The sequence below is a fragment of the Sciurus carolinensis genome, chromosome 4 (genome assembly GCF_902686445.1).
Source record: "Sciurus carolinensis chromosome 4, mSciCar1.2, whole genome shotgun sequence".
NCBI lineage: Eukaryota > Metazoa > Chordata > Mammalia > Rodentia > Sciuridae > Sciurus > Sciurus carolinensis.
Window position 1 is genome coordinate 167,187,033 of NC_062216.1, and position 20,633 is coordinate 167,207,665.

At 52.8% G+C, this 20,633-nt stretch overlaps 1 protein-coding gene across 11 annotated transcripts in view; it reads right to left on the reverse strand.

Moving 5' to 3' along the window:
- Pla2g6 (phospholipase A2 group VI) overlaps window positions 1-20,633 on the reverse strand; it is a 50,068-nt gene that overhangs the window by 28,960 nt on the left and 475 nt on the right. Inside the window, exons 1-3 of one of the 11 annotated variants that reach the window (XM_047549622.1) lie at window positions 16,291-16,311; window positions 11,023-11,067; window positions 10,686-10,939 (exon numbers count right to left, since the gene is read on the reverse strand). In XM_047549622.1, coding sequence (XP_047405578.1) covers window positions 10,686-10,894 — 209 coding nt within the window. In that variant the 5' untranslated portion in view covers window positions 10,895-10,939; window positions 11,023-11,067; window positions 16,291-16,311. Of the gene's footprint in view, window positions 1-10,685; window positions 11,068-14,139; window positions 14,157-16,290; window positions 16,429-20,633 lie in introns of those variants that run through there. The other 10 variants (XM_047549621.1, XM_047549620.1, XM_047549626.1 and 7 more) reach the window with 10 other exon arrangements.

Here is a 20,633-nt window from a genome sequence, read left to right on the forward strand (position 1 = left end):
AACTTTTCATACTATAAAGTAAGCAAAGCTGCCCTCTGTTCTCTGAGACTCCAGCTCTATCTTCCAAGACTGTCTGCTATAAAGACATCCTCAAAAAGACAACTTGGAACAAAGAGTCAGTGTCTCGGCCACTAAGATGCACAGAAAGAAACATGACAGACTATGGGGAACCATTTCCCAACAATTACAATTAAAAATTAATCACAGAGTGTACGCTTTCCAAGCCAATACAGAGGGGAAACAGAAAAATAAGAAAATGACCCCAAATTGCAAAAGCATCCTGCTGTGAAAAATGCCAGGCTCATCAGCCCAGGCGCCGTATGAGCAAAGACAAAGCCTCAGTGACAGAAAGTGGGTCCTGGCAAAGGTGCCAAAAATATGCAATGGAGAAAAAGATAGCCTCTTCAACAAATGGTGCTGGGAAAACTGGAAGTCCATATGCAACAGAATGGAACTAAACCCCTACCTCTCACCCTGCACAAAAACCAACTCACAATGGATCAGGGGCCTTGAAATCAGACTAGAGACCCTGCATCTTATAGAAGAAAAAGTAGGTCCAAATCTTCACCTTGTTGGCTTAGGATCAGACTTCCTTAACAGGACTCCCATAGCACAAGAAATAAAAGCAAGAATCAATAACTGGGATAGATTCAAACTAAATAGCTTTCTCTCAGCAAAGGAAACTATCAGCAATGCGAAGAGAGAGCCTACAGAGTGGGAGAAAATCTTTGCCACTCATACTTCAGATAGAGCACTAATTTCCAGAATACATAAAGAACTCAAAAAACTACAGGAGGGCTGGGGAGGTAGCTCAGCTGGTAGAGTGCTTGCCTTGCAAGCACAAGGCCCTGGGTCCGATCCCCAATACCGCAAAAAAAAAAAAAAAAAAAAAAAAACTCTACACGAAGAATACAAATAACCCAATCAACAAATGGGCTAAGGATTTGAACAGACACTTCACAGAAGAAGATCTACAAGCAATCAACAAACATATGAAAAAATGTTCACCATCTTTAGTAATAAGAGAAATGCAAATCAAAACTACACTAAGTTTCCATCTCACCCCAATTAGAATGGTGATTATCAAGAATACAAGCAACAATAGGTGTTGGAGAGGATGTGGGGAAAAAGGTACACTCATACATTGCTGGTGGGTCTGCAAATTAGTGCAGCCACTCTGGAAAGCAGTGTGGAGATTCCTTAGAAAACTTGGAATGGACCAACCATTTGACCCAGCTAAGTCCCAAAGGACTTAAAACCAGCATACTACAGAGATACAGCCTCATCAATGTTCATAGCTGCTCAATTCACAATAGCCAGACTGTGGAACCAACCTAGATATCCTTCAATTGATGAATGGATAAAGAAACTGTGGTGTATATATATACAATGGAATATTACTCAGCTATAAAGAATAATAAAATTATGGCATTTACAGGCAAAGTGGCTTATCTCACTTAGCATGATATTCTCCAATTTCAAAAAAGAAAAGCACAAATGATCTCCCTGATAAGCGGATGATGACACATAATGGGGGGTGGGAGGGGGGCAAGAATGGAGGAAGGAGGGACTGTATAGAGGGAAAAGAGGGGTGGGAGGGGTGGGAGGGTTGGGGGGAAGGGAAAAATAACAGAATGAATCAAACATCATTACCCTATGTAAATGTATGATTACGCAAATGGTATGCTGTTACTCCATGTGCAAACAGAAAAACATGTATCCCATTTGTTTACAATATAAATTAAAAAAAAAAAAAAAAAAAAAAAAAAAAAAAAAAAGGACTGGAGATGTGGCAGTGGTTAAGTGCCCCTGGGTTCAATCCCCAGTACCAAAAACAAAAAGAAAGCAAGAAAGAAGAAAGTAAAAGGAACAAAATAGGTGAAACAGAAAAGAAACCAAAGAGTAAGATGGGCGATTGAAACCCCAATATAACAGGATTACATTTAGTGTAAATAAACTAAATGCTCCAATTAAAGTATAAGGAATAAAAGACTGAATAACAGAAAAACTACAACACACTTTTGGCAAAATTAGAAGTATAAGGAAATACATAAACACAATCCAAGAGAAAGCCAGGGACGCCTCAATATCAGGCAAGGTGGAACCTAGGGCACAAAGCACTACAGAATCAGAGGACATCACAATCCACCAGGAGAGCAAGACACCTATAAATTAATGTGAACCTCATAAGAAAACTCCATGTAATCCCAGCAGCTTGGGAGGGTGAGACTGGATGATCTCGAGTTCAAAGCCAGCCTCAGCAAAAAGCGAGGCACTAAGCAACTGGGTAAGCCTGTCTCTAAATAAGATACAAAATAGGGCTGGGGATGTGGCTCAGTGGTCGAGGGCCCCTGAGTTGAATCCCCAGTACCAAAAAAAGAGGGAAAAACTCCAAAGCAAGATACTTAAATATCCTGTAATGACTTACAAAACAAGTAGACAAAGAAAACCCTCCTGGATGCAGAATAGTTAGCAAACTCGACCTAATGGGCATGCCGTCTTTGTCCATTTGGCCCGCTATGACAAAATATAGACTGAGTAATTTAAAAACAACAAAAATTACTACTGGCACTTTTGGAAGTGGGAAGTTCAAGACGAAGGTGCCAGCAGTCTGTGTGCATGGGGAGGGCCTGTGTCCCCGCGCTGTGGAATCAGGCTCCTTCAAGACTCTTCGACAATGGCACCAACTCCATTCATGAGCCTTGCCACCTCCCAAAGCTTCACCCCTTAAATACCCTCACACCAGGGACCGGTTTTAACACTCCCACGGGGGAGCCGACCTGGCAGACCACAGAACATACATAAAACAGGGATCCCACCCACCACAGAAAGCATGTTCTTTTCAATCAGACACATATAAAAATTATAAATGCTGGGCTCATGCTGGCCATAAAGCAAATCTGAACACATTTCAAAGACCTGAAAATATTTAGACTATGTTCTCTGGCCACAGTGCAATTAAGCTAGAAATCAACAGCAAAAAAATAGCTACGAACAGTACCGTGTTTAAATATTAAGCAAGATATACATAAATTATCTGTGGTTCAAAGAACAGGTCATGGTGAAGTTTAGGAAATATCTTGATTCAAAGATAATGCAAATACTGCCTATCAAACTTGAGGAAAGAACTTCTGCCTCTGGCCATGACACAGAGGTCAACCTTAGTGCAGCAAGTCCAAAGGCAGGACTGAATTCATACAGTTACCTGAAGACTAGAGAGAAACCAGCAGGCAAGATGTGTAGGGCCAAGATTTAAAAGAAAGAAGCCCACAGAGCTAAGCGCCACCTGTTTACATTTTCACTTCGGCCACTGGGGTCCATGGTACAGTCTGAACGCCAAGTGTAGCCTACAGCCCGGTGCTTCTGGCACTCTTCCCAGGATGGGCAAAGGCTGGCATCCACGTTCCCGGTGGTCAGGACTTGAGGGAATCACAGAGAAGTGAGCCCAAAATTCTGCACATGATGTTCCCTCCTGAACTATGCAGAGCATAAGTTAAGACACCAAACAGAAAACAGCAACAAGGAGGAGAGAGAGTCGAGAAGAAACTCTGGCAGTTTTTCAGTACCAGGGAAACATCCCACCACCAAGGTAGAAGGAAAAACAGACCCTGGAAAAACAGACTGTCAGCTGAGTCTTCAGAACTGCTGCCCACTAGAGTAAAGGTCGTGACTTAGGAGTGCAAACCCGAGAGACAGGCCAACCTTAACACAGCTGGAATGCAACTTAAAGAAATCCTCTAAGGATGATAATACCTGATAATACCGCCACGGCCACTGCCATTTTCAGACACAATATCCACCACGAAAACGGAAATTACCAGGTGTGCTAAAAACCAGAAATGAACAACCAAAGATGCACAAGAAGAAAAAACAAGGGAATCAGAAACCACCATGATCCAGGGCTATCAAATAAAGACTTTAAATTTTTTATATATTCAAGAAAATAAAAGTTAAGATAAACTAAAAAAGAATTAAGTGGACATTTTATTCTGGAAAAATACAGTAATTGAAATTCAGAATTCCACAGGTGGGTCTAAAAGTCTAAATATAGTTTTGAAAGAGACCATGAGACAGGTTGGTAGAAGAGATTTCAAAGCACGAGGAGGGCTGGGTGTGGCTCGTTGGTAGTGTTTGCCTGGCATGCATGAGGCCAAGTTTGATCCCCAGCACTGCAAAACCAACACAAACAAAAAAAGTGTACAAATGCAGCACAAGGAGAAAAAAGAGGGATAATACATTAAAATGATTAAAAGAGATAGAAAACAGTATAAAGATCTAATATACGTGCAATTAGAATCCCAAAAGGAGAGGAGAGAGAACAGAAGCAATAAAAATATTGACTGATAATATTCCAAAACTGATGAAAGACATCAAGATATAGGTTCAAGTAGCTCTATAAATTGAGTGCAGTGGCACATGACTCTAATTCCTCAGGAGGCTGAGACAAGAGGCTCACAAATTTGAGGCCAGCCTCAGCAACTGAGTCAGATCCTATCTCAAAACAAAATAAAAAGGCTGGGGATATAGCTCAGTGACAGAGCAACTCTGGGTTCAATCCCCAGTACCACAAAACAAAGGAAAGAAAATCAAATGTGTGTTACTTGCTGAAGTTGAAGTTGATATGGCCTATGATCTACCCAGAAAACTGCTGTGTAGAAATGCACGCATTCTTCATGCCCCAAAACAATCCAAATTTCCATCAACAGCAGAAGGAGTAAATTGTGATGTACAATCACGTGCCACTTCACAACAGGGCTACGTGTGAGAATTGTGCCGCTGTGTAAACATCAGAGTGTACTCACACACACCAGGATGACTACGGTGTCACTAGGCACTAACCTCAAGGGACGGCTGTACAGTGGAATCCTACACAACGAACATGACTCACATGGCCTAATCAACACACACACATCTCACCAACAAAGTGTGGAGCAAAGAGGCCAAACACAAGAGCTCTTAACGTCAAGGTCAGGTTATGGTTACTTTTCTCTGGGGGTGGGAAAGGAAGACGTTGGGGCTACAGCAAAGTTCTGTTTCTTGACATGGTGGTGGTTACAGGGGAGTCTGATAAGTCATTGAGCTATATATACTTTTCCATATTGTGTTATATTCCACTATATTTTTTTCTTGTGTGTGTGAGGTGCTAGGGATGGGGCCCGGGGCCTCAAATGTGCCAGGCAAGCGCTCTACCACCAAGCCACAAAAAATTTAAGGAGAGGCAATAGGAAGAAAAGACTAAGCAGTTAAATCTAGGCAGGTGCTGGAGGGAAAGCGGTATCAAGAAAGATCTTTAAAGAAAAAAAGCACATTGCACAGAAACGGACAAGCCTTCAGTGGAGGCTGCCAGACCCCACGACAGACCAGGGACTCGAAGCACGGTTCTGGAGGTGGAAGTCCAAGGTCAAGGTGCCGCTGGTGGGCTCCTGAGGAGGGCCCTCTTTCTAGAGTGCAGGCATGGCCTGCTTGCCATGTCCTCACGTGGCAGAGAGACTGCATCTCTCATGTCTCTTCAGAGGACACCGACTGCATTCCCAGGACCTCTCCCTCATGACTGATCACCTCCCAGGCCCCCTCCAAATGCCACCACTCTGGGGATTGGGGAAGCCACATAGGAGTTCTGGAGGGACACAAATGTTCAGTCCATAGTAGAAAATACCTAAGGAGACGCTAGAGGGTTGCGTGGGGTCTGCTGAAACGAGGCCATGAAGTGGCTGGGGGTCCGTGGCCGGAGTGGATGGACAGAGCACCTCGGGGCCACAGGGAGGGCAGGACACAGGTCCAGAGGCAGCTCATGGCCCTCCTCTTATGGGACACTGAGGTCACCAAGGTCATCTGCTGGCACAGCGTGGGGGTGCAGGATGGAGGGGCTAGAGGGGCAGGCAGGCGGCTTGGAGAGCGGGGCACCTGCAGCTCACCCCAAGATCTGGAAGTGAGGCCAGGCGGCAGGAAGGCTGGTGGCCTCTCCCAGGCTGGGGAGACGGCAATCGCCAGCGCGCCAGAGAGAAGAGAGCATGCGGGAGGGACCGTGGGGTGCGACCGACAGAGGAAGGAGACCTGCTGCTTTCAGCTCTGCTCCTACAGACGGGCTGTGACTGCACAGGGGCAGGAGGAGCAGAGCCAGGGCCCATGGAGGGACACAGGCCACCTGCCTGCAAGAGGCTTCACCAGTTCTGTGGCGAAGTCCTGTCCAGGGGGCCCGAAAGTCAGTCCTCAGGGAGACCAAGACCACCTATCCCACACGTGATCACCCTCCCCGAGGGCTTCCACCACACACGGCGGCCGCGGCGCGTGCCCGCGCGACGGTCAGTCAAACAACAGCAGCACCAGCGCCATCCTAACATGGCGAGCGACGGCCCAGGGGCTCGCAGCGGAAGCCCAGGCAGCGCCACAGGTCAAGCAGGGGGCCCTGGGATGAGAGGGTGGCTCCAGAGTGAACGCTGCTGTGGAGAGCTGGGCTGGACCAGCTGTGCGACCTCAGGAGGGTCCTGAGGCCGCGGGCTCTGAGAGAGGGGTGGCAGCAACGTCCCCTCCTGGGGATGACCGCCCCTTGGAAGAGCCACCCTGGGATTGGGCGCTGGCAGGGCAGGCCTTCTCTGCACACCGCGGGCGTTCGGGGAGTCGGGAGAGCGCCGGGGAGGCAAGGCGAGCTCAGGCCAGAGCCAGCTCCTAAACCAGACGCTGTGCTCTGTGAGGGTACCCATCTCCTCCCCCAGGAAGGGGCACTGTGGGGCTCACAGGCCTCAGGGAATGTGACCTGAGGATCCGGATGCAGCCTGACCCCATCCCCCATCCCAGGCTGCTCCTGATGGCCAACGGCAGCAACCTCCGCCTGAGGACGCGGGACCTCAACATGACTCACCTGAGCCACTCTGGGGAGGCCCAAAGCCCTTCAGGGAAATCAAGGGGGAGACAGATCTCTAAGAGACAGCACCCCACTCCTTGGAAGAGGGCGCTGGCGGGCCGGCCTTCTCCGAAAACCCGAGGTGTTCGGGGCACAGCAATGACTGTGGCCGCCAGAGCGTGCCCCCCACAGGGTTCATAAGCTTGAGCCTGGGTCCCCACTATGGTGGCATTAAGTGGTGCTGGACTCCTTAAGAGTGGGAGTAAGAGTCACTGGGGTCACTGCCCTTAGAAGGCCTTAACGCTGGCCTTGCAGTTATTCTCCCGAGCGAGTTAAAAAAAGAACAAGACGGCCCCTCCCCACCCTGTGGCTTCCTGTCTCACCATGTGATCTCACCCACGCACTCCCACCATGATGCCACCTGCCATCTCATGACACAACCGAGGGGGCCCTCATACAGGCCAAGACAGGGTCGCCAATCTTAGACTTTGAGTCTCCAAAACTGTGAGCTAAATAAGCCTCTTTTGTTTATAAGTACCTAGCTTGGGGTATTTGATGACAGCAACAGAACATTACTCAATGAGAACCCAGGGTGCAGTGAGTGCCCTGACCCCTCCTCCAAGTCCCCACACAGCCCGCACTCCCAGGTCACACTCGCGGCCTTGGTGTTACCATGTCTGCAACTCTTCATATCCTGAACTTCTGCAGCCCATGCTGCCACCTCCCCCACTGCCTCCTGCCTCTCAGCGCCCCCTGTACTCCCTGAATCCACACTTGTCCACCCTCTGAGAGAGGGACCAGCACACGCTGGCCTTGGGAAGTACAGTTAAAGATGAATAAATACGTTGCTTTCATCCATTCCACAAACCTGCTGGGTGCTGGGGACACCATGGTATTCAAGACATGGTGTCCCAGTGCAGGGACAGCTCAAGGACACAGCAGAAGCACCCGCTCTAGCCTGAAGGGCAGGGAAGGGCAAGCAGAAGCAAGACAAAGAAAGGCCACATAAGGGCTGGAGCCAAGGTCAGCAGCACAAGGTGGCAAGAGCCGAGAGCAGCGAACAGAGGCCCGCACACAGGGCCTGTGAGCCAGGCTGGGCACCTGACATGCGCAGAGGGCGAGGCGGGAGCCACACAACAGACTGCCTCAGGAAAGGCGGCTCTGACAGCAGCCTGGCAGAGGAGGGGGCACAGCAAGACACGGCCACGGCCACGGCTGGAAGGCCCGAGCAGCAGCATCCGCCTGCACCACACCCGTGGCCTGGAAGAGCCGGCAGCAAAGCAACACCTGGTCTGAGGCTGGCGCACGCGGTCTTGCCTCTCAGCCTCCTGGCAGTCAGCTGTGCAGGGACTCCTTCTGGTCAGTGGGGTTCAAGTTCAAGGAACGTGTGCAACTTCTAAGAACTGTCCCTAAAGAGCAAGTGGCTGGGCATGGAGGGGCACACCTGGAATCCAGCTACCCCGAAGCTGGGCAGGAAGTCTCAAGTTTGAGGTCAGCCTGGGCAACTTAACAAGATCTTATCTCAAAATAAAAATAAAGGCTGGGGGTGCAGCTCAGAGGTTCTGCGACCCTGGGTTCAGTTCCCAGTACCCAAAAAATAAAGAGAAAAGAGGGAGAATGTCCTTCTGCCTTTGTGCTGGCCGTAAAAGATGTGGTGAGTGGATCTGGTACAGCCAAATGGGACGAAAGGTGACCCAGAGAATGGCCACACATGGTGGAATGACAAGACAGGAGCCCGGGTCCCTGAGGCCTCTGAGGAGCAGAGCAGCTACACCAGCCGCCACGGCTCCCAATTGGGAGAGAACTACAGTTCTATCGTGTGGCCACCATCACGCTGGGCTTTCTATCACTCATCTGAACACAAGCGTAACTGACAGAGAAGCAGCAGCAAACTCAAGCCATACCTAGGAGGAACCTCTCCAGAACCCAGCAGTGACCAAGGACCATGCCAGGGTTTCTGGATCGTACAACCACGGAAATGGACGGTGCTGCCACTGGCTGAGATGGAAGCAGACGGAAGGAGATGGAAGACTCCAGAGCTAAGGGAGGGATGCAGGAGTTAAGAGGGGAGTCAGCATGCTTAGCTTGAAACCGGCCAGTGCTCCTTATTGCAGCTAAATACGTGAAGCAGCACAGCAGCGCAGAGAGGACGGGGCTAGGAGAGGAAGACGCAGCTCCGCCTTCTCGCTGCTGCCTGGGCCGCGCTGGATGAGTCGCTTACCACCCCAGCCTCAGTTTCCCCACCTGTAAGATGGGATACTGCCTTCCTGGCCTAGCCCAGTGGGTTGGTGGAGCTGGTGCTACGGTAACACGTGAACGCATTCTGGAAACTCTAAAGGCCCTGGTTAAGAGCAGGGGCTAGGATGCGGCTCAGTGGGAGAGCGCTTGCCTAGTGTGCACAAGGCCCTGGGTTCCATCCCAGCACGGAAAGCAGCAGCAAAAAAGAAAAAGCATAGATGACTTATCAGCGCAGTCAACAGCTGTCAACAAGGACTGAATCGCCCCGGGTTGCGGAGTGCCTGGGACAGAAGCTCAGGCTTCCTGAGGTGACTGTGTTCCTGCACATGGAGGACAGAGGCCCCCGGGGCCCGTTCCAGTGATCCCTGTGGAGTGGACGCGCTGCCCTGCTCGGCTGTGTCTTCCCAGCAGCCTGCACTGCGGGGCAAGCCTGTCCCATCCTCGGCCTTGATGGTGGCCAGCAGAAGGTGCCAGCCCCGCACACTCCGCATCTGGACCGCTCTGCTACCAGCGTTGGAACAGCACCGGCTGTGGGGACCACGAGTTTCCTCATGGAGCCAGGTTCTGAATTTTCACCTGACTGGGCGGAACTGTGATACTGGCCCTGTTCTCTGGTCAGCTGGCCCCTGGCCCCCAGCTGGCCGCTCTGAGACTCCTGATGCCACACCTCCTCGACCAGAATGAACCCAGCTGACCCCAAGCCTCACACCTCACTGAAGCCCTGGAGCCAGCCCAGGGCCCTGCCTGCAGCTCAGCCTGCACACCTCCCGCGTCCACAGCTGCCTGTCACGCAGGACAAGCTCCTCTTCATCCTTCCAGAGCAGCTCTGAAGGCTCTGGCCAGCCCATTAGGAAGTGGTCGCTTCTTCTGCCCCACTATTCCCTGGGCTCAACCCGCCAGGAAGCTCCTCGCTCCCCCAACAGGGTGTCAGTGTCGAAATGCCTGTGTGCACGAGGCACCCCTGCTCCGCACATTCCTTAAAGGCACGTTGTCACCTCACAGGCCCCCTGGGGCCTGGCCTCAGCCTAGGACTGAGACACTGCAAGAGCTCAGTGCACGCTGAATGGACAGATGTGGGACCGTCAGACAGACAGACAAGAGAAAAGGAGCTAGCAGCAACCTCCACGCCGGTCTGCCGGCTCCTGCTGCCAGAGACCTGGCTCCGCCTTCCCCTGCGGCCAGTCCACTGCTGGCCATGCCCTGGCCCGTGCTGACTTCCTCCCTGCCCTCCTAGCCCAGCAGAGTTCCAACATGCCTGCGAAGGCACAGCTCTGGCAAGCCCTCACAGGCCCCAGAACCAATCCTGGCCAGCCCCTGGTCATGCCTGTAAAGTCCCAGGGGTAAAGGTCACACGGGAGGACCTTACCTGACTCGGCCCTTCTCAGCCTCCCCCTTCCTTCCCCTTCCCTCCATCTGCAAGGGTCAGGCCTCCAGACAGGAATGACCCAGGCTCCCCTCCCCAGTCCCAAGGTGTGGAAGGAAGGAAGCCTCCCCTCCCCCTCTGCTCCCAGAGCCCTCAGCTGGAGACCCCACATGCACAGCAGCTCCAGTCTGAGCACTGGAGTCCAAGGAAGGAGAGGTGTGGGTGTCCCCACTCATCACCCACCGGAAGCCATTCTGCGAGTGCCTGGGGTTGACCAGGATGCAGTCCCAGGTGCGACTGGGAGTGTTCTGGAACAGGACCAGCTGCCCTTCTTCCCGAACCCGATCGCTCGAGGCGTAGTCCGCCACAGCCACCTCCTTCACCCGGAATGGGTTAGAGAACAGGTTGGTGACGCTAGTGAGGGTATTGACCAGGCGGCCGAAGAACTGCATCTTCTGTGGGGCAGGTTGGGAGGACCCGCCACCTGCCCCCTCAGTCTGGAAGAGAACGGGGTCTCTAGTCAGCTGGGCTCTGTCTCCCATGCCCACCTCACCAACGCAGCAGCGTCCTGCACAGGCACCTGTGGCCCCCACCAGGTGTCCCTTGATTCTGGGCCTGTAGGGACCTAAAAATGAGGAGACAGAGAGAAACAGCACTGAGCAGGAAGTCAGAAGGTCTAACAGGAAGTTCTGGAGCCCTCGGGGCCAGGCTGGAGACCCAGATGCACAGTGACCTTAAGCCCCCGCTCCCTGACCCAGTCCCTGACAGACTCAGTTTCCTCATCAGTGGTCAAATGGGACAGCAGATGTGCATACGCATGCTGTGGCAGGAAGGCTTTGGCACGCAAGGGCTTCTCTTTCGCAAGATACAGAGACAAGTTTTTGGCAAAGAGGTCAACATTTTAATCCTAGAAGCAAAGTCAGTGTCCCCTCCCCACTAGACACCAAAAGGGAACCAGATCTCATTGCGCTCTTTTGGGGACAAGGGCAGTGAGCATCTGACCCATTCCCTGCTTCCTGCTGGCACTGGCTTCCCAAAGAGCCCTGGTAGGGGGAGCCCCAGAAACGAGTCCCTTGTTTGACTTCTCACTTCCCATAGTTCTGGGGATTGTAGTCCAAACATTACAGGAAAAGTTCTAGAAATAAATAATCCAGAAGTTATAACTTGCATGCCATTGTGAGCAGCAAGATGAAGCGTCATGCCCTCCAGGTATGTCCTAACCAGGGTGTGAATTCATTCCCTTGTCCACATGTATACGTTACCCACTCGTTAGTCACTTACTAGCCATCTCAGCAGCCAGATCAGTGGTCCCTGCACTGCACTGCTTGCATTCAAATGATCCTGGCTTACTCACTGACAGCTGGAAGGTGCACGAGTAGTAACGCTGGCCATTTGGAAATGCCAAAGGGAAGCCCTAAAGCACTGAATATATAGTTTTTGGTACTGTCCTTGGTTTCAGGCAACTACTGGGGTTCTTGGAATGTATCCCCTGTCGAATAAGGGAGAACTACTGTCATTACACTTGAGATATTTACTGACAACCTACTATGCAATAATTCCTGAGCTCGGCACTTAATACAATTGCCTTACTTATTTCTCACAAAAGCATACAAGGCAGGTGCACTGAGAGCACAGTGCAGGTCTAGAACCAGACTGAGTTCAAGTTCTGGTCTTACCACTAACCAGCTGCATGACCTCAGGTAGGTCACTTAACCTCTCTGGGTCTAGGTTTCCTCATCTGTATCACGGAGACTTAATAACAGTGCCTAGCAGTAGCACATGCAGATAGTAAATGTTCAATAAACATTAGCCGTCTTTATTTTGGTCAACCCTCTTACAGATAAGGAAGTGAAGGTTCAGTGCACCATGACTGCAGGCCTCTGCAAACACTGAAGCTTTGCTATGTCTTTCCCTCTATGAGCCGTGGAAAGATGCAGTGTGAGAAGGCAGCCTCAGTTTTCTCCTTTAAAATGGGGATGACGCTCATCTCCCACACACGGTGAGGAACACGGGAGAATGTGGGAACACTCGGACCTGCCAAGCCTCCTCCTCTCTCCCCTTCTTGGGGCTTTAAGGACAAAGAAGCTGGGGAGATGGTGTCACTTTCCACAGCCAGGGGACAGGGAGCAACCACCCACACCACTGCCCGGGCTGCACCTGTGAGCTGCAGGGCCGCAGAGATCCACGCAGCCCCTGCTGCCTGTGCGGCCTCCCACCTCAGACTCCAAACCTCCTGTCACTCAGAACAGAGCCCCGAGCACTCCCACCTGCCCTGCTGGCTGTGGCCACCTGGAACGGGGTCCTCCCTTTCCTTTTCTGTCTCTTCAAATCCAAGCTCAGTTCTCAGTGCTCCCTGAAATGCGCTCCACATACCTTCTCCAGCTGCCAGGTCCCCTTGCTCAGTGCTGCCCCTCATTATAAAGCCATCTCAGGACTCGGGGTACAGTTCAGTTCACATACAGCACGTGCTCAGTATGTCCCCTCCCCTCACCACCAAAGTTAAAAATCTCCACTCTGTGCCCCAGGGGTCCCGCGCACCCCTCCCACCAGACCTCGAGCTTCAGAGCGATCACACGACACCACCCAGGCCTCCCTGTGCTCGCACGGTCCCCAACAGACTCTCACCACCCTGCATGACCATCCTCGACCTCCGCGCACATGGGATTCAGCCACGGAGGCTAAGTGATGTGCCTGAGGTCACAGGGCTAGAAGGCGGGGACAGAGGAGAGGCCCCAGCCAGCTCTGGATCTGAGCTCCCTCAGGGCAGCTGCTGGCTCTGCTCACCTCGGCCCTCACCCCATCGCTCATGGCAAGTGTGTGAGAACAGAATTTAACTGAGTAAGTATTACACAGAGAAAAAAAGAATATCAAGATGGAAAACACACCGAAGCGTGAACAGCAGAGGAGGGTACTGGGTTTGTGGCGACTTTTGCTTTCCTATATTTTCCCAATGGGATGCAAACGATTATAAGCCTCTAAAGAAAGTAGGAGCCAGCTGAGCTCTTGGGGCTACAGGGTCAGGGTGGCTTAGAACAGCCAGACAGGCTTCCCGGCCGCAGGCCCAGGCACACAGTGACTCCCAGGACGGGGAGGGCAGGAGAGCACTGGCAGCCAGGGCCCTGGGACCAAGGCGGAAGCTCACCGGCAGGCTCCGCTGCCTCAGAGGACAACCCCCGACTCCAGAAGAGGCCCTGCCTCGGGGTCCAGCCCAGGCCCCTGCGCCAGGGCTGGTGGAGGCGACTCCCACATGCTGATGGCAGTGTGGCCACAGAAAGGACGGCCTGGCTCGCACCCAGCCTCCCGGGTTGGCGTGAGGATGAAGTGACGCAATGGAGGGCAGGGTCCGGGATGCTGGCCCACTGTGCACATAAGCAGCCGCCATTGTTATCACTAGGCGGAAGAAAGGAAATGAAAACCACCACCACATCCTGGAACAATCACAGCCCAGCCAGCCAGGAAGGCGCGTGCCTCCCCATTCCCGCCCCACACGGAGCCCAAGGCCAGGTTCCTCCCTGCCCAGCTGCAGGGCACAGGACACGGCTGGGGAGTGGGCAGCCACTCAGGACCTCCGCACCGTGCACGGGACGCCTTCCCGGCACGGCCTCCCTCCCCTGTTCCTCCAGCCTCTACCCTTGACCTTCCCGTGGTGTAAACATCTGCTTTAACCTACTAATGACTGTCCCCTCCGGCTCCCCACCTGGCTGGCTCCCTGCTTGCCAGTGGCACACCCTGATGTGGGTCATGTGACATGCTCCTGGGCATGCGCAGCTGTGCCAAGCAACTCCCTGGAACTCCCAGCAGAAAAACACAAACCCAAGACCTGTGACGAGGGCGGTCACTCCAGGCACTTTCCAGGGGCCAATTTTGTCTCCCCTGGGATGAGGCCAGATATCAGTGACCTCTCTCCTTGTCTGTGCTCACCAATCCCTTGTCACAGGCCCAGCTCACCTGTGCAGTTTGTTCAAGGAAACTGACAGTATCTGCGGGACTGAGGCAGCACCTCCGAGGCACTGAAGGCAGGAAGCACTGCTGGCTTCCCACCTGAGAGCACGAGGCCAGCGAGCCTCCAGCTGTCCGCATTCAAAGAGCAATAGGAGTGCGAAGTGCTGATCCCCACCAGCAAGGAAAACCTAACAAAAGCCAGGTGCAGGGGTGCACGCCTGTTATCCCAGCAACGTGGCAAGCGGAGGCAGGATCGCAAGTTCAAGGCCAGAATGGCAAATTTGCCAGATCGTTTCCAAATAAAAAGGGCTGGGGATGTAGCCTAGTGGAATAGCAACTGGGTGCAACCCCTGGGGCCACAAAACAAAACAAAATCAAAAAACCCTCCTGAGACGGAGGGAGACTGCACGCTCGGCCAGGATCTGCGATCCAGGAGAGGAAGGTCACGGGCCCCAAGCCCAGGCCCTGCCTCAGGATGCAGGCCCTGGCTGGAGATGGCCGGAGGAGGCTGCCGGAGAGGCCCTCGGCAGGTGGAGCAGACAGGCAGTTCTGTCTGGACGGGGCAGCCGAGGGGCTCCTGCTGCCGTCTGCAGGAGTACAGCCACCCAGCGCCCTGTGCAGCACCCACGTCAGCCCTGCACCTGGCCGCCCAGGGAAGCAGGCTCTGTCCCTGTCTCAGAAGGGACAAGCTAGGGAAGTGCGGCAGAGGACAGGGAGCAAAGGGGTCAAGAAAGGTCACTCCTGAAGGACTGGTGGCTTCCCAGCCATGAACTCCCTCTCAGGTGAGAAAGGAACTGTCCCTGTCCTCTGGTGGCTACTCATCTGCCAAAGCCACCAGGCTTGGTGTCCCCTGTCTTCCCCTGACCTTTTGCAGTTTCAAGTGAAAACTGCTTTCGGGGTGAGGGCACCCGTGTCTCCATCCTCCCTGGCTGTCAGACCCAGAATGCTCTCCCCTTGCTCCTGACTGGGTTCTTCACGCCCACCTGCTCCTCTGACGGCTCAGTGCCAGACCTGCCCCTCAGGCCCTCCCTGCCGGCTGCGCCACCACCTTTCTGTAGGTACACATCGAGGGGCCAGGGCTTCTTCCAGCCCCCTGGAGGTGCAAACCGTGTGCCGCCTACTGACCCTGTCCAGTGGGTCCCCAGCACCGAGCACAAGTGTCCACGGGAAGAGCCCCACTCACCCACCACCTGAGCGGCCCCTGTGCACACTCCCCACCTGCTGCCCTCCCACTTCCTGCCTCAGAGTCTGTCTCAATAAAGGACATCTACCTGGGTACGGTGGCCATGCCTATAATCCCAGCTGCTTTGGAGGTTGAGCCAGGAGGACCACAAGTTTGAGACCAGCCTGGGCAACCTAGTGAGACCCAGTCTCAAAATAAAATAGAAAGGACCAGTGCGTGGCTCAGCAGTAGAGCGCTTGCCTCGCATGTGTGAGGCCCTGGGTTCAGTCCCCAGAATGCCAGAGAACAACACAAAACACAGGAGACGCTGGGAGACAGGAATAAACCCTTCCTGTCCTTCAAGACTCAGTTCGGGAGCCCCCTCCTGCAGGAGTCCTCCCGCCCCTCCTCCCCTCAGCACCCCACACGGCCAGCACGCAGTCCGTGGGACGATTACCAAGGGACAATGACGGTGCACCTGTGGGCTTCTTTTGTTCCCCAAGCACCTAGCATGCTGTTCCTGACCCCAGTGGGGGTCTAATAAACCTCACATGAATGGCTGGCTGAAAACAAATGAACCTCCGCAAGCCCACCCTGGGCACCCGTGAGCTCCCCCAAGCCTCCCTCCTTCAGGGGATAATGGAGACCACGCCCTCATCCCCACCAGCTCTGCCAGGCTCCTCTCCACCACCGGCCCCGTTGTGAGGAGCTCAGCCCCTGACCCAGAGAACCCTCCTCCAGCACCTGCGGGGCTTCCGGGGGGCTCTCAGAGCGAGGCGCAGCCCCCCAGGCTCAGGTCTGGAGGGCTCAGCCCCGCAGACGGTCAGGGCGCCGACAGCTGAGCTCGCTCCTACTCCAAGCAGAGAACACGCTCCAGGCCTCAGGCTTCCTCTGACTAAGCCGAGCAGAGCCGCAAGAGTGGGACAGCTGCCCAGGAGGTGACAGGAGCCCAGAGGCACCCAGCCAGGAGCAGGCCTCACAGGACAGGCCACGTGGGGGTTCTAGGAGCACACAGAACTGCCGATGGTGGAAATCAGGCCTCATGGGTCCTGGGCGCTTACGGCAGGACGTCCCATGATTGGAACAACTGCTGCCAGTCCTGGCAACAGGACAGTGACACCTGCCTGAGTTACCAACACCTCGTGCCACCAGTCATGACAAAGCCCGCTGAGGACACTGGGTCCCATCAGAGCGCTGAGCTTACAGGCCCCTGGCCTTCCTTCCAGCAGCTCTCACAGCCTGACCACCAGCATGGGACCCCAGCCTCCAACAGGAGGCCACGTCTTATGGGTGGCAAAGGGCTCCCACACCTGCCAGTGCACTGACAGAAATCAGGATGGTGCAGCGTATCCCTGTGTGGCACGTGCGGAAAGCAGCCAGAGACAGAAAGGGGGCCCTGCATGGGGCTGGATCCCGAAGAGCGGGAGGCAAGGGGCCTGCCACACAGCAGGCGTGCAGTTCACCTGCGAGATGACCAGACGAAGGCAGAGGCCAAGTCGGACGTCACGTCTACCTGCCATCCGCACCCTGTGCTTCCAAGCCTGCCGCCCCACCAAAATGTCCCTCCAACCGCTCACCCTGACTCTACCTCGCACCAACCTCTTTGCTAAGCAAGTGAGGAAAGGAAAGGGCTCACTCCTGACACCTTCGTCCACTGAGCGCCAGACGCCTCAAGGGCAAGAGGTGACTCATCACCCCTAATCCTCAGAACACCCCAAGAGAAGGCAGGTCTCCCGTGTTTCACCAGACGCTGAGGCACAAGAGGCCTGGTAACTGCCAGGATCTGAACTCAATTCGCTGGAATCCAGAGCAGCAGCACTTAGTGCCCAAACCGCCTTCAGGAAGAAACTGGCCGGAAATGCTGAATGAGGCTTGATTTTGCCCCTTGGATTTCCAAAGCCAGGGTCCTCATCTAAACTGCGCTGCAGTTCACACGAGCCGGGGTGAAGCACCCTTTTAAAAGGGAAAAGGTGCTGGGCATGGTGGCGCACACCTGTCATCCCAGCGGCTCAAGAGACTGAGGCAGGAGGGTCACAGTTCAATGCCAGCCTCAGCAACTTAGCGCGGTCCTAAGCAACTCAGCAAGACCCTGTCTCTAAATAAAAAATAAAAAGGACCAGGGACATGGCTCAGTGGTTAAGCACCCCTGGGTTCAATCCCCTGTACCAATAAATAAACAAATAAATAAAATGGAAAGGTGTCTCTCTCATTCACTCTGTTAGGCCAAAGCACAGCAATAACAAACTGTCCAGAGGATGCGGGAGCCCCTGAGAAGGTGAGCCAGGAAGAGTCAAGAGCCCTGGCCGCGGGCACAGGTGGGCCGTTTTGGGATTCACTCCACAAAGACTTACGAAGGACCTGCCATGGCAGACACTGTTCAACCACTGAGGACACAACAGTGGGCAGAAAAGAGAAGCTCCCTACTCTCCTGGGACTTGTATTTCAGAGAGGACTGCAAACACTAAAGAAGATAAATAAAATGTGTGTGTGTGCGCGCATACAAGCGTGTGCATATGTGTGTGTATAGGTGCTGATTAGCTGCCGAGGACAAAAACAAATCAGAGAAGGTGGATAGGAAGGCTGAAATTTTAGATAGGGTGTCCAAAGAAGTCCTCACCAAGACTTGACCTTGGATAAATACCTGGAAGAAAAGAGGGTAAAGTCATATGGATACCCAGGTAAAGAGCTTTCTTCTAGGGAGAGGAAGAGCAGGTGCAAGGGGCCTGGGGCTGCAGCATGCCTGGTGAGTTCCAGGAACTGCAAGGAAACAAATGGGAAGAACAGGGGCCAGGCCTATGCAGGGAGTGAAGTCACAGCAGAGCTTGGAGCAAATGAGTGACATTTTAACCAGATCACTCTGACTGGATATGGGGTAGCAAAAAGGAGAGCCATCAAGGATAATCTCACAGCTTTGCTCTGAACAACTGAAAGAATAATGCTCGCATTTCCACAAGGTGAAGAGAGAATGGGAGGAAAAGTTTTGCTCCAGCAGTGGGTGAGGGGTGGAGAGGATGAGTAACAGTTCAACTCCAAGTACTTCAAGTTCGAAATGCCTCTGTTTGAGATGCCAAGTGAGCATCAAGAAATGTGAGCATGGCTCAGAGAAATGATCTCCCCGCACTTGATGCATATAGGCGAGGAACATCAGGCTGGGATGTAGCTTCAGTGGCAGAGACCTGCACACATGCAGAGTGTTCCACCCCAGCCCTGCAAAGAAGTAAAAAAGCAAAAAATTTCAGGCTATTACAGTAGAGATGGTACTTTTGAAACTATGAGACTGGATGAGATCACTTGAAACTGAGGCTGGATGAAAAAGAGAAGTGGCACTTAAGACCCAGCAAAGTTCAGAACACTCCCCTCACTACAGACCTCGCCTACCCACTGCCCCTGCACACACACCCAGTGCAGGTGAGCACACGTGTGTGCACACAGCTTTAAATTCCCCCTTTTTCCTTTTCTTGGTGATGTCATTCCGCTGAGTGAAAAGTAAAGTCATCTAACACATAAGTAACCCGTCCCAGGGAGAGAAAACCTCCCACACACAGACACAGTAGCGACCCTTACACAGGACAATCACATAGGCTCTGGCACCCCACTGGACAGTACAGATGCACCCTGACTTATGATGGGGTTTTGCTCCAATACAACCACCATAACTTGGAAATATCACAAGTCAAAAATGCATTTTATTGGCCAAGAGTGGTAGTGCACACCTGCAATCCCAGAGACTCTAGAGGTTGAGGCAGGAGGATCACAAGTTCATGACCAGTCTCAGCAACTTGGCGAGGCCCTAAACAACTTACTGAGACCCTATCTCAAAAATAAATAAAAGGGCTGGGGATATGATTCAGTGGTTAAGCACCCCTGGGTTCAACTCCTGGTATGATGTCATCGGACATCATAACCTAGCAACACAGCACACTGGAGAGTGCCTGCAGTTTCCCCTCATGATCCTCTGGCTGACTGAGAACAGTTAACCACCACCGCCCAGCCTTGAGAGGAGAGGACTGAGCCACATATCCCTAACCTAGGAAATGACCCAAATTCAAAATTCAAAAGTATGGCTGCTACTGAATGCATTATCCCCTTTGCATTACTCAATACAAAAATCAAGTCAAACCACTGTGAACTGGGGACCAAGCACACTGAACTCAGATCCCAGCTCCAACCTCATTAGTATGACCTCAGACAACTCTTTTACCCTCTTCCTCTACCTATTAAGTGGGAATAACACTGGCTACAAGGAAAGTGTCCCAAAACACTGGAGTCAAATTAGTACCTGTTCAGTGAATGAATGAAATGGTAAAGATTTAAAAGAGCCTGATTCAATAAACACTGTCAAATGACAAATGACAAAGGAAAGACATGTGCTGCTCTTTCTCTTGTCTTCATCATTTCACTCCTTTCCCTTGGAGTTCCATTCTGTCCTGCCTCTGATACAACAGCAACGGCCGTACATTTGTACCAGGCCACATGGTTACAAAGCTGTGCCTTCTACATTTTCTCAAATGTTGAACCTCATGGCAGCCTCATGTAGAACTGCAGTCCCTTGCCACAGATGAGAAAACTGAGATTGGATAGAAAATAGCCTCCAAACTTCAGGAACATTTTAAGGCACAGACAATAACAAAAACACTGCACTCAGCCCAAGGGTGGAGTTTCAGTGTTGCCAAACCAAACCTGCCTAACATCCTGTTGGGCTGGTAAAAGGGCAGGTGAGGGAAAGACCCAGAAGCTCAGGGGAAGGGGTGGTTATTTGTTTGGGGTCATGTGGTAGCCCATTAAGAAAATGGGCACAGATCCCAGAGCCCTGTGCCCTCCCTGTGCCACAACCACACCCTGACAACCAGTCCCATGGTCACCCAGTTCACAAGCTCCCTGTCACTGACTTGCAAGTTATCTGTAGGAGCTGGAGGTGGACAGAGGATTGGGGACTGGGAAACTAGGCTGTGGGGAAGGAGAGAGCCAATAAAACAGAGGCACATGAAACAGAGTAAGCAGGGAGAGGTAGGGAATTAGAAATGGGGAAAAGAAGAAAACACAAAAGGAAGAATGCAAGAGACAAAGAGGAAACGGGGAAGCCAGTG